This window comes from Oryza glaberrima, chromosome 10 (assembly GCF_000147395.1).
Source record: "Oryza glaberrima chromosome 10, OglaRS2, whole genome shotgun sequence".
Lineage (NCBI taxonomy): Eukaryota > Viridiplantae > Streptophyta > Magnoliopsida > Poales > Poaceae > Oryza > Oryza glaberrima.
Genome location: NC_068335.1, coordinates 21,333,174 through 21,345,790, shown reverse-complemented (window position 1 = coordinate 21,345,790; position 12,617 = coordinate 21,333,174). Strand labels below are relative to the sequence as shown.

Sequence of the window (12,617 nt, the reverse complement as noted above, 5' to 3'; positions counted from 1 at the left end):
ATGTTTGTAGCTGGCTTATAGCCTGCTATTGTACCTGCTCTTATAGCCGGCTTGGGCATAAGAACCAAGAAACTCTGTGAGAGAGAAAAGTAGGCCTTGTATTAATTGTGAAGAGCTAATTATTATATGGATAGGCTGAGAGAAGGCTACAAAGAACCTTATAGCCAACCGGTCGGCTGTATTATTAGCCTTGTTTTGAGTGTACTCGTGTTGTGGACGCCTACAATGGTACTGTGTTTTTTTTATTGATAGCGGTGGCAGCAGGGGTTCATCGTGTGTGTTGCATCGTTTGGGCGCAGAGGATCCGGGCGGATCTTGCGCCGGAGCGGGGCGAGCTAGCTAGCCAATGAGGAATCGCCAAATGATCCCGGCGGAAAGGTGGCTCCGGATCCTCCACGTCGGAAATCCCCCCGTCGCCTCACATCTCTTCCTCCCCTCCCATTGGCGTACTTATTCCCCCTCCCTTGCCCTAGCTGGCTAGCCTCTTCTCCTCCACACACGCGCCGCGACGCCAGCGACACCGCGCCGCTACATGATCGATCGACCTCGAGCTCGTGCCTCCCTACTTGCACAAACCAACAAGCCGCGCGCCACCACACAGCCCAGGACTCCAGGAGTGGTGGTGGTGGTAGGTAGCTAGCTAGTAGTAGTTTTTCTTTAGCTAGCTAGCTTGGGCGCGCGCGCGCGCGGCGGCATGTCGGCGGCGTCGGGCGCCGCGTGCGGGGTGTGTGGGGGAGGGGTGGGGGAGTGCGGGTGCCTGCTGCATCAGCGGCGTGGGGGAGGCGGTGGTGGTGGAGGTGGAGGGGTGAGGTGCGGGATCGCGGCGGACCTGAACCGGGGGTTTCCGGCGATCTTTCAGGGGGTGGGGGTGGAGGAGACGGCGGTGGAAGGGGATGGAGGAGCCCAGCCGGCGGCCGGGCTGCAGGAGTTCCAGTTCTTCGGCCACGACGACCACGACAGCGTCGCGTGGCTCTTCAACGACCCGGCGCCGCCCGGCGGGACGGACCACCAGCTTCACCGCCAAACCGCGCCCATGGCGGTCGGCAACGGCGCGGCGGCGGCGCAGCAGCGGCAGGCGTTCGACGCGTACGCGCAGTACCAGCCGGGGCACGGGCTCACGTTCGACGTGCCGCTCACCCGAGGCGAGGCCGCCGCCGCGGTGCTCGAGGCCAGCCTCGGCCTCGGCGGCGCCGGCGCCGGCGGCGGGAACCCGGCGACGTCGAGCAGCACAATCGTGAGTGGTTCGAATTCGTCTCCCTCTCTCTCTCTCTTGATCATCCCTCAAATTTCCCATTAATTTAAACACTTCTTTTAAATTTTGCGTCCAAATTGTAGCTGCGCACATGCAAATTAATAATTAGTTGGCAGAAATGTCAAACGGTGTCAATTTATCGGTCCAACACTCTCCAACCTATTAGGAGAGCTAGCTGATCCATAACAGTGCACCATTTGTACCCTTGCTTTAACTTGTCCTTTTCAGAGATAATTAACATGTCGCTGAGAGCTAGTGGCGATATAAATTAATTTCACTTGAAAGCTTATATTCTGAATTGATTTGACAGTTGTAAGCTTATATTTCTCTTCATTTGGGGAAATGTTGAAAAGAAAAACCATTCCCTGAAAATAAATAAATGTAGAAAACAAATGTGTCTGAAAGCTGAGAGAAGTTCCCCTGATTTTGTAGTGTCCAAAAATTACGTACAGTGGGGCCTGATGGAGTTCGTCATTTGGGTGACGCATGGCATGGCTACAATTATTCTAGAGTAAAACGGTCATTTTTCAAAAGAAAAAAAAAACATGTTCTGTGATGACATACTGTATCTGCAGATTAATTGCATCTGTTTAATTAATTTGAAGGGTCAATCTTGTGAGCTTTTTCCATACTTAACACTGCTAGTTACCTCTGCAACCGAATTTGTGTGCATGGATGATCGATGATAAGTTACCTACATTGTAATTTCGAAAACAAGAATGCCTCCATAATATAAGTAAATTGATACCAGCGCCGGTTCTCATTTCATGCATGCTAGAGTATCTTGCTGCTAATTTCTGTCCTTAGAGAGTTCATAAAGCTGTTGGACATAAGAGCTCATAATCTTCGACAATCGACAATCGGTCTGCAGTCTGCCAGTCTGCTTGATGTGCGGTCAAAAATCAAAGTAAAACACAAGGGGGCATGCATGCATGCTTATATATATTAGTCAATTTTGGGCTGCAAGATTCAGTTATATATAATTCTGATCAAACGGTTCAAGTTAGTTCATCCTGGCGATTTGGGGTTTGTTGCATGTATCTGGCCTAGCTCCAGTACTATAATGGTACAAGTGCACCTCATGTATCTGTATTCTGTAATACTGCAATCAGATCGATCAGGAAAACGTTGCATAATGGCCATATACTTGTGTGTGTATATAAGCACGTATACCTACGTGTATACACGTACACGCATACCAATTGTGTAGCAGTACGAACGTTAGCCAGTTACTAAATCCAGTGACAAATGATGCATGTCTATAAGCAACTTCATCTACTTGTACTGTTCATTATATTTTTCAAGTCAAGTATTCAACGGTGTGTCAACTGTCAACTACCTGCAGGTAATTAACTGTAACTAATTAGCTGAGATTTTCTTTTCAGATGTCCTTCTGTGGGAGCACGTTCACTGACGCCGCGAGCTCCATCCCGAAAGATCACGCGGCGGCGGCGGCGGTCGTTGCCAACGGCGGCCTGAGCGGCGGCGGCGGCGACCCGGCGATGGACCGGGAGGCGAAGGTGATGCGGTACAAGGAGAAGAGGAAGCGGAGGCGATACGAGAAGCAGATCCGGTACGCCTCGCGCAAGGCCTACGCCGAGATGCGGCCGCGCGTGAAGGGCCGCTTCGCCAAGGTGCCCGACGGCGAGCTGGACGGCGCGACACCGCCGCCGCCGTCCTCCGCCGCCGCCGGCGGCTACGAGCCCGGCCGGCTCGACCTCGGATGGTTCCGTTCGTAGCTAGCAGCCTAGCACTATAATAGCAGATCATTATTTCTCTCTTTGTATACGTACTCTACGTACATAGGCCAAGCATGCATTGACTAGCTAGGCTATTGGTTGAAAAGTTTAAGGTTTAATTAAGGTAGATATATATGGCAACAAGTATATATATGTGATTTACTTGTCTTACTGAAGAATTCATTTCAAGTTCATCTTATTGATACTAGTGGTATATACTGTATAAGTGTATTTTGCTAATGTGATCGCTGATGAAAAACACGGCTCATTTTTTTTCACTATATGATCTCACAAGAGAGATCAATGCGTGCAAGATGTACTTTTGTCTAAATGCATGTGTGCGTGCATGTATAAGTTGTGTGAGAGGGAAATATCATGTAGAATCTTAAAAGCAATTAATGTGCCATACTCATACATACGAGGTTGGATATATTATATATGCAGAGGTTATCAATACAGAGATTTAAAATGTACTACTATATTATAAATCTAGAACAAAACTTTGATGGTTTTCAATTTAAAAACAGAAGAGTTTATGAGTGACGCCTTTTAACTACAACTTATAATTAATACCACCATTACTCTGTTTTCAATCTCTTTTACCCATCTCCAGTTCATTGCATAGAGAAAACCCTCAAAGGGTGCAATGGTAAACCGAGCCCTCCCTTCCTGTGTTTGAGAGGAAGTGAAAAGAGAAGATTAAGATGCAAAACGTGATAAGCCATTAGCGTATAATGTATTAAGTATTAATTATTTTCAATTTTTAAAATAAGTTAGCATGATTTTTTGAAGTAAACAGATTTTTTTTAAAAAAAATTACCATTTAGCATTTTTAGAAACGTGCGTATGAAAAAACGAATTGGTTTTTCTCCCAATTGGCTTCCATTGAAAGCGAACCAAATCCGATGGGCCTAAATTGAGAACAAGAAGCCTCTTGCGGCCCAAACGTTAGTGGGCCTACGGTGCAATCCTTTCTCTATATTTGGATGGGCCTAAATGGGCCAAATCCGTCTATGAGCAAGGCTTTCGAAGGCCCAATTGTTCTGTTAGCCTGTTGGAATAAGTTCACTTCGTGACCCTCAAAAGTGATCGAAATCTAATCCGTGACCCTAAACCACAAAACTGGATATCTTGACCCCCCCAACTCTTAAAACCGGTGCAATTTGACTCCCTCGATGGTTTTGGAGGGCGGTTTCACTGACGTGTCGCCTACGTGGCAGTATTGACTCGGTCTTCTGTCCAGGTGGCAATGACGTGGCACTTAGGTGTCATTAAAAATAAAAAATATGGGTCGGATCCATTTGTCATTCACTAAAAGTGCGGGTGGGACCCACTGATATGTGGGGCCCACATAAATCATATCCTCCCCCCTCTCTTTCTCTCCGCGAGTGTTGGACGGGAGACAGCGGCGGTGGCCGGTGCCTCCTCCAACCCCATCCACAGCCTCCTCCGCCCCTCCCCACGGTGTTGTTGCCGGTGGCGGCGGTGCGGCGGCCTGCAAGCGGCAGAGACCCGGGAGTGGCACTGGAGCGGCGACAGCGGCGTGCGCGCCAGGGCCAGAGCGGCGACGGCGGCGTGCGTTCAAGGGCCGGAGCGGCGGTGGCGGCAGAGATCGAGGCCGCCGTGGAAGGTTGGCCGTCGGGAGGAAGAAAACGGGCCACGAGAACTGCTGCGTCCTCGCCATCCTCGGCCTCGCCACCCTCGGCCCCGCCACCGCACTATCCACCGCTGCGCTCCACGCCTTCTCTGCCGGCCACGACGTACCCACCTCCGCCGTTCTCCCGCCGCGCCCACGAACGCATAAGGGCTGTGCGTCTCGCCACCGAACTCACGTCGACATCCTCTCGAAGATGGCAGCATCCGACGGTGGCTTCTTCTGCACCTGCGGCGACGGCGTTGAAAGTGGGAGGAGCAGCGCGGGCGGGGGAGGCGGCGGTACCGCTGATGGACGCGGTCAGCGTGCCGAGCTGGCCGACAACGACGCGACCACATGGGAGTTGGGAGGCATCTGTGTCGAGCATTCTCATGCTGGTTGCCGAGGCAATCGGCAAGGGTCGACAGATGAGGGTTGCGGTTAGCAAGCGGTAGCAACAGGCAGTGCATGTACTTCCTCCGTTTCGAAATGTTTGACACCGTTGACTTTTTAACACATGTTTGACCGTTCGTCTTATTCAAAAACTTTTGTGAAATATGTAAAATTATATGCCTACATAAAAATATATTTAACAATGAATCGAATGATAGGAAAAGATGTAATAATTACTTAAATTTTTTAATAAGACGAACGGTCAAACATGTTAAAAAAAGTCAACGGCGTCAAATATTTCGAAACGGAGGGAATATGTACTAACATCAAGCGACAAGCCAACAAGCAAAGGGCTGACCGACGGAGCAAAGCTGCAGATAGGCAAGCAGAGCAACAAATTCGCATGGACGATGGCGCGACCGCGGAGGAGGGGGACGCGAGGGACGGGAGCCTTGCGGGCCTCTAGCGCTCCCCGCCGCCGGCGCTCCAGCTCCCGTCCCTGCAAACGTGCGAAGGGGAGAGAAGAGAGAGAGAGGGGGAGGAGGATGAAGAGGAGAGAGGATAATATGTGGGCCCCACATGTCAGTGGGTCCACAAATTTGCTTTGAATGACAAATGGGTCCCGCACATATTTTTTAATTCTAATGACACCTAAGTGCCACGTCAACGCCACGTGGACAGAAGACTGAGTCAATACTGCCACGTAGGCGCCACGTTAGCGAAACCGCCCTCCAAAACCGTCGAGGGAGTCAAATTGCACCGGTTTTAAGAGTTGGGAGCCGAGATATCCGGTTTTGTAGTTTAGGGTCACATATTAGATTTCGATCACTTTTGAGGGTCACAAAGTGAACTTATTCCTAGCCTGTTTGGATCAGGCCCAGGAAGCAGGAGACGAGTCGGTCGGTCGAACTCGCATTCGGTCGCATCGCACCCACACCCCGCGCAGTCGTCGCGCTCGTCGGCGTCGCGCCACCTCGCCGCCGCCCAAACAAAATCCTCGGCGAGGAGGAGAGGCGAGATCGCGATTCCGCGAGCGCTCTGCTCTCCGGGAGGCGATGGCGGCGGCGGCGGAGGAGGCCGGCCTCGGCCACCCGTCGAGGTACGTGCAGCTGACGAGGGACCAGGACGCGCCCGCCGACGAGGACATCCGCCCCGGCGAGCTCAACCTGCCGGCCCACTTCCCGCAGGTCTCGCGCCATTTCCCTCGCGCGCGATCTCGCGTCGCACTCCCTTCCTTTCCGTGGTGCCCTCGTGTTGTTGTTGGTCCGATCTGACTTGTTCGAGGTGGGGGGCTGTGTGGTTTGCGTGCGTGCGTGTAGCTGGAGCAGAGGAGGTGCTGCGAGTGCGGGCAGCAGCTGCCGGAGAGCTACGAGGCGCCGGCGGACGAGCCGTGGACCACCGGCATCTGCGGATGCGCCGAGGACACCGAGAGCTGTACGTCTCGCTGCCATTTCTCCCTCGCACTTTCCATTTCCTGTGATTCTATAATCCTGGTAGTTTACTTATCCCCATTCCCTGATCATCGGTCATGCGGGTTTTAATTTTTAAGGAATCGTTGAGAGACAATTCGTGTGTCACCATTTGCTATGTGAATATCGGTGTAGGTATAAGATTTGATTGCAATTTATGATATCTGGATTCAGAGTTCATATCGTTCATACTTTTATAGGAGGGTTGGTGACTTTCAGATTTAATCAACTCCTGGAAACTGGAATGGGATTGCTTATGAAGCCTATTTTTCATAGGTTAGTTGCTTCAGATTTATCAGAGGTTAGGTCCAAAACCCCCAAATGAACCGCTAATTTCTCAGAAGACTATGCTGAGACCTCAAGAGTCGGGTGGGCATTCAACTTGGTTATGCTAATTGATGGCCATGCATAATCACTTAATCAGGGATCACTACTTCTCTCTAGTTGATTGTCATCTGAAGTGATGGCAAATATGTTCCAGAATGAACCTCAATTCTTATGTGAACTTTGCATGGGTGTTCATGATCAGTTGGTCTGCATTGGGCACTTCTGTTGGCGGCTTGCCTAATTCGCCCCTTCCCTGTTGTTTTAACAAGTAGGTGGTTAAGAACCTCTAATACCTTACATTCCTCTAGTTTGTTGGTTTCTATGATCCGTGCAAAATCAGTGCATTTTGCATAGTTGGTGTGGAAAGAAATTGACCACAAGTTTGCCATGAAAGAAAAATGCAAAACTTGCCTGTAGGCTGTACCATTGAAAGGATGCGAGTTCAGAGATTACCAATCAAAGTTTGCGGTACGATTTGAATACCATCATTTTTTTACGCCATGTTTGATGTAATGTAGGTTTGTGATTGATGTTGATGTAATGTAGGTTTGTGATTGATGTTACTTTCATGTTCTCAATATGGAAGATTTTTTCTTAAATATGCATCTGAAATATCTACACTTTCCCTGCATAACAATACATTTGAAATAAATCATTGAGCAGACAGATGACAAAAATGTACAAGGCCAAAAGTATGATTCATATATAATTGTAACCCGTGGTCTTTGGCCCAGTTATTTTCTTTTCGCTGGGCCGGATGTATATTAAGAAGGAGAGAAATCTTTACAAAACATCATGAGCCGAGATTGGCTTAGGATACAATCAACCGCCGCAGCGGGAGCCTATAAACACACTAGAGCCACAAAGGGAATTCTCGGCAATCTAACCGCCATCGATCACGCGCAGCAGTCCAGCGGCCTTCCATGTTTCCCAATCGTCAGTGATGGTGGCACAGAGATGCACCGCCGATGTGGTTTTTCCATCGAACACCTGAGCATTATGTTCCTTCCAAACTAACCACGTTACCAGGATAACTCCATCATCTCTTCCGATCCGTCTTATGAACCGCCCAGTTATTTTCTTGCACGACTTTCACGGGGTAGTGTTGTGTGCTCTTGATTTTGTCAGTCATATATCTTTCAATGTACTCCCTTTTTTATTGCTCATATTGGCACGATGAATCATGAGAGGGATCACCGCCAAATTTATTTGTTTTGTGCAGTCCATACCCAATAACAGCCATTTAATTAATTCTAATAGGTATATATTCTGTTTATACCAAAATATGTCATCACTCCATTGTCTTCATTTTGTATGATCACTTTTTTGGAGGTTAATAGTTTATTTGTTGGAGAAGAGTCGATTCTTCTCTTTATCATTTCAGGATTGATCTTATATCCCAATATACTTTTTTTTTCACTGGGAATATACTTATTCCTTTTTTCTGCCTGAACTGCTTACCTTCTCTGTTTTTAGGCTGGACTGGATCATTCTTCCCTTGTGTGCTGTTTGGACATAATGTTGAGGCCCTAAGAGAAGATATCCCATGGACTACACCTTGCACTTGCCATGCTGTTTGTGTTGAAGGTGGCATTGCATTAGCAATCCTAACAGTGATATTTCCTGGTATTGATCCAAGCACATCAATCTTGATTGGTGAAGGACTGGTGTTTAGTTGGTGGTTATTTGCTACCTATACTGGAATTTTTCGTCAACAACTCCAGAGAAAATATCATCTCAAGGTTTTTTTTAACCCTCCATGACTTTCCATGGTTACGTCATACCATTCAATATTACGGTTAATATTATGTTCAGGATAACATCAATCAGCAACTTTTGTTTTCTAGAAAATAGAAAAGAAAATCTGGATATGAAAGGAGGGGCTTTCATATCGATATGTATTAAGAAGAGGATGAATGCGTTCGCTGGGATTCGAACGCAGGCCTTCGGGCGCACCACTGCAGACCCGACCCACTGCGCGATGGCTCAGTTATCATCCTCTTCTATTAACATATCAATATGAAAGCCTCTCCTTTCATATCCAGCGTTTTCTAGAAAATAGCTCTAGCAGTTATATTTATCTTTTGAGATAGTCATTTTACTAATTAATAAGCTGATTTTTCACGTCATATGTCATATTGTTTCCTTTTCCACCAGGATTCACCGTGTGATCCTTGCCTGGTCCATTGCTGCCTGCACTGGTGCGCGAACTGTCAGGAGCATCGAGAAAGGAAGGGCCGTCTGGCAGATAACAACGCTAATCGGAACACCATCGTCAACCCCCCACCGATGCAAGAAATGAGCGTGGTCGGGAATCATCCCAGCATTACACCAGAGAATGGAGCAGCATGAACGGTTGTCAGTGAGCATGAAGCTGTGCAGGACATACCATCATAATAAAACAGTAAAGATACAAGATAAGCATAGGAATATATGAATAACATAAGAAATGAAACTGACCTTTGTAACCCGTGTGCCTTTTACCGGAGTAGGAGTTAAGAGAACGTCTCTCAAGGTATCGGCATAAGTAGTTCCATAACTGGTTGAACACTTGGAACATTATTAGACCCATCGTTTACTAAAAGAATGCTCTTTTCATATTGGGAATGATTAATGATGCGTGTGCGGTGTGCGAATAAAAGGTTTTGCCACTGCAGGAGAGTTGCCTAAGTATTTTGCCACTACAATTTTTATAGAGAGACTAACTATTGTATCCCATTATGAGTCTTTTTATCCCTGGAAAAATTGTAAAAACCATCCCATGAAACACTTAAAGTTTGATATTCCATCCTTAAAGTTATTTTATCACAAATACCCACCTACCAACTTAATTTTGTTGCAAAGACCCTTCAAGTGACTTATGGAGTGGTTCTTGCAAAATTAAAAAAATAAGAGTAAATTATATTGGTGGTATACAAACTTGTTAGGTGGGTGCAATTTAGTACATAAACTTGTAAAATGCTCGTTTCAGTACATGAACGTGCCTAGTTCGTGTGAACGAGGACCAAAATAACTTGGCAATGTTAATTTTCTAAAGTTGATGTTGATTAGGATGTAACGTGCATACGTGCAGTGATTATGTATAAGTCATGCAATATTTATAAATTTAATTTCTACTTTATCCTTCATCATTGAAATGATGAATTTCATATATTTTTAACCCTTATATCAGTGCTTGATTTTTTTAATCTTTTTCTACATTCACTAAATCCTATTCTATATTTTATTGAATAGGTGTATGTCTAATGGCAACCTCCTCATATATATATATATATATATATATATATATATATATATATATATATATATATATATATATATATATATATATATATATATATATATATATATATATATATATATGTTAACATAGTATCCTAATCAGCCCCTAAATCAATAACATTAGTCTGTAGAATTTTTGCAAAAACACACCATTTAGAATTTGAAATTTTTTTGAAAAAACATGCACACAGAATGTGAAGATGGGAAAGAAAGGGGAAGAACACCACTTCCTCCATTTCACAATGTAAGTCATTCTAGCATTTCCCACATTCATATTGATGCTAATCAATTATTGATTATTGATGCAATAATTAATTAGCATCAATATGAATGTGGGAAATGCTAGAAGGACTTACACTGTGAAACGGAATGAGTACCTAGGAATCTGTCGATAGTAGACGGTGAAGAACTGAAGAAATTGCATGACTAAAATTACACACATAATGTAGCCACTGTTTCAAATACAGTATACAGTGCTTGAATTGCACTACAAATTATCGTGCCCCCCAAACAACAAATCAAAAGGAATTACTCCCACACAATGTTCTTGAACACTAGAACAGATATATATTCCCATGATTAGTTGTTCACTTGTTGTTGCTTCTGTTGGTTGCCACGCCACCTTCGTTGCCGGCAAGCAGCAAGTACTTGGCCTTCCTCGTCAGTGTCGTCGCCTCGTACCCGAGCGCGCCGGCGATCACCCGCTGCACCCGGTTCGCCACCTCGATGCTGCTGCCGGCGCCGGCGCCGGCCGTGGCCACCGGCTCCAAGAAGTGCACGCCGTACTCCGGCGACGGGTTCATCAGGAAGAACACCGAGTCGAAGCACTTGGCGGACGGCGACGTCGACGTGCCGTAGAACATCCCCGCGGCGGCGCGCACGGCCACGGGGTTCACCTCGTCGGCGAGCTCGGCGAACAGCGGGCTGAACCGGAGCAGGTACGGCTCCCGGCACGTCGTCCCCTCGGGGCACACCACGACGTCGCCGCGCGACAGCAGCGACGCCATGCGGCGCCGGTCCTCCTCGCGCTCGCGCGTCAGCGGCAGCAGCGGGATCGGCGAGAGCAGCTCCGACAGGCGACCCAGGCTGTAGGTCACGGAGGACACGGGCCTCCCGAGCGCGCCCGACACGGCGACCGCGTCGAGCAGCGTGCGGTGGTTGCAGGCGTAGAGCCGGCCGCCGGCGGCGTCGCCCGCCGCTGGAGGCCTAGGCGCGCCGGCGACGCGCAGCCTCACGCCGGCGAGCGCGGCGGCGGCGCCCGACACGCCCCGTGGGAGCAGGGTGAAGATGGCGATGCGGAGGACGGAGAGGGCGACGGCCAACGGGAGGTACACGTACATGGCGAGCGCCGCCGCGGGCGTCGGCGTGAACGCGAGCCGGCCATCGTGGAAGATCAATGGCCGCGGCCCTGCTCCATTCCTCGGTATCTTGTTCACCACATCCCTAAACCTCTCCATGTTGTCGCCGTCGTCGTCGTCCATGACGCCGGCGAAGCTGACCTCCCTCCCGACCACCGCGTCGAACCCCACGTACTCCTTCAAGAACGTCTCCACCATCACCGTCGGGAACAACCTGCTCGCCGCCGCCACCACCGTGATCACCTCCTTGCGCGCAGAAGCCGCCGCCTCCATCAGCGCCTCGACGTCCGCCGCCTCCCGGAAGAAATACCTGGGGAGCACAGCCCTGCCGGCCCTGGCCGCCTCGCCGCGGCGCAGCCCAAGGAAGCAGACCATGGCCATGGCCTTCAACCGGGCCCCCTCCGCCGTCAGGAGGCGCAGCGCCGGGTAGAGCGCGAGCAGCACGAGGCCCCTGACGAACCCGCCGGCCTCGACGGCGAGGAGGAAGAATGGCGGGAACAGCGCGGTGGCGGAGGACGGCGAGGACGGCTTGAGCAGCAGCCGGTCGACGTCGACCACCGTAGCCTCGTTGCCATCGATGAGCACGCGTATCCGCGGCGGCGGCGCGTCAAGCGGGCGGTGGCCGCGGCGGCGGAGGAGGCCGGCGACGAGATTGGACTTGACGAGTCGGTGGAGGTTGAGCATTCGAGTGGCGAACCGATTCCTCATCGTCGCCATGGACGTCGTCGTCGCGACACCCGATTTAGCGAATTCGAGGTCACGTTTAATTGTAACCATGTCTCGCGGCCACGCCGAATCCGAGACGAGTAGCAGAGCGCGCGAGCATGAAGGGAAAACGGAGTCGGAGTTGGGCTTGTTGGGCCGGGACTAGTTGATCCGTTTACGGACGCAACGTTGGGCTTATTGGGCCGTAACGGCCCGGTTGAGGTGAGCCCCATATATTATCGGAATAAGATCACTTTGACTCCCTCAACTGACCACCGAATCTAAATCGTATCCCTTAACCGCAATACCAGAAATCTCGACCACCCGAACTTATAAAACCGGTGCAATTTGACTCCCTCGGCGGTTTCGCTGACATGGCGCCTACATGGTGATATTGACCGAGTCTTCGGTCCACGTGGAGTTGACGTGGCACTGACCTGACAGTAGAATTAAAAAATA

General features: G+C 49.1%; 3 protein-coding genes across 3 annotated transcripts; 2 read left to right on the top strand and 1 right to left on the bottom strand.

Moving 5' to 3' along the window:
• Positions 1-445: 445 nt before the first annotated feature.
• LOC127786090 (transcription factor GHD7-like) lies at positions 446-3,269 on the top strand. The gene is made up of 2 exons (XM_052313414.1): positions 446-1,234; positions 2,638-3,269. The coding sequence occupies exons 1-2, from the start codon at positions 695-697 to the stop codon at positions 2,989-2,991; spliced, it is 894 nt and encodes a 297-aa protein (XP_052169374.1). The 5' UTR covers positions 446-694; the 3' UTR covers positions 2,992-3,269.
• A 2,658-nt stretch (positions 3,270-5,927) lies between these two features.
• On the top strand, positions 5,928-9,589 carry LOC127786211 (cell number regulator 6-like). Its single transcript, XM_052313554.1, has 4 exons — positions 5,928-6,204; positions 6,337-6,451; positions 8,290-8,555; positions 8,971-9,589. The coding sequence occupies exons 1-4, from the start codon at positions 6,073-6,075 to the stop codon at positions 9,163-9,165; spliced, it is 708 nt and encodes a 235-aa protein (XP_052169514.1). The 5' UTR covers positions 5,928-6,072; the 3' UTR covers positions 9,166-9,589.
• Positions 9,590-10,609: 1,020 nt separating this feature from the next.
• On the bottom strand, positions 10,610-12,266 carry LOC127753465 (probable glycerol-3-phosphate acyltransferase 2). Its single transcript, XM_052278946.1, has one exon. The coding sequence runs from the start codon at positions 12,228-12,230 to the stop codon at positions 10,683-10,685; it is 1,548 nt and encodes a 515-aa protein (XP_052134906.1). The 5' UTR covers positions 12,231-12,266; the 3' UTR covers positions 10,610-10,682.
• Positions 12,267-12,617: the final 351 nt, after the last annotated feature.

Excerpts from the sequence above, each read along its gene's own strand:
- LOC127786090 (XM_052313414.1), top strand. The coding sequence starts at position 695 with ATGTCGGCGGCGTCGGGCGCCGCGTGCGGGGTGTGTGGGGGAGGGGTG. Across the intron at positions 1,235-2,637 it reads CGACGTCGAGCAGCACAATC|ATGTCCTTCTGTGGGAGCAC; the intron begins GTGAGTGGTTCG and ends TTTTCTTTTCAG.
- LOC127786211 (XM_052313554.1), top strand. The coding sequence starts at position 6,073 with ATGGCGGCGGCGGCGGAGGAGGCCGGCCTCGGCCACCCGTCGAGGTAC. Across the intron at positions 6,452-8,289 it reads CGCCGAGGACACCGAGAGCT|GCTGGACTGGATCATTCTTC; the intron begins GTACGTCTCGCT and ends CTCTGTTTTTAG. Across the intron at positions 8,556-8,970 it reads AGAGAAAATATCATCTCAAG|GATTCACCGTGTGATCCTTG; the intron begins GTTTTTTTTAAC and ends CTTTTCCACCAG.
- LOC127753465 (XM_052278946.1), bottom strand. The coding sequence starts at position 12,230 with ATGGTTACAATTAAACGTGACCTCGAATTCGCTAAATCGGGTGTCGCG.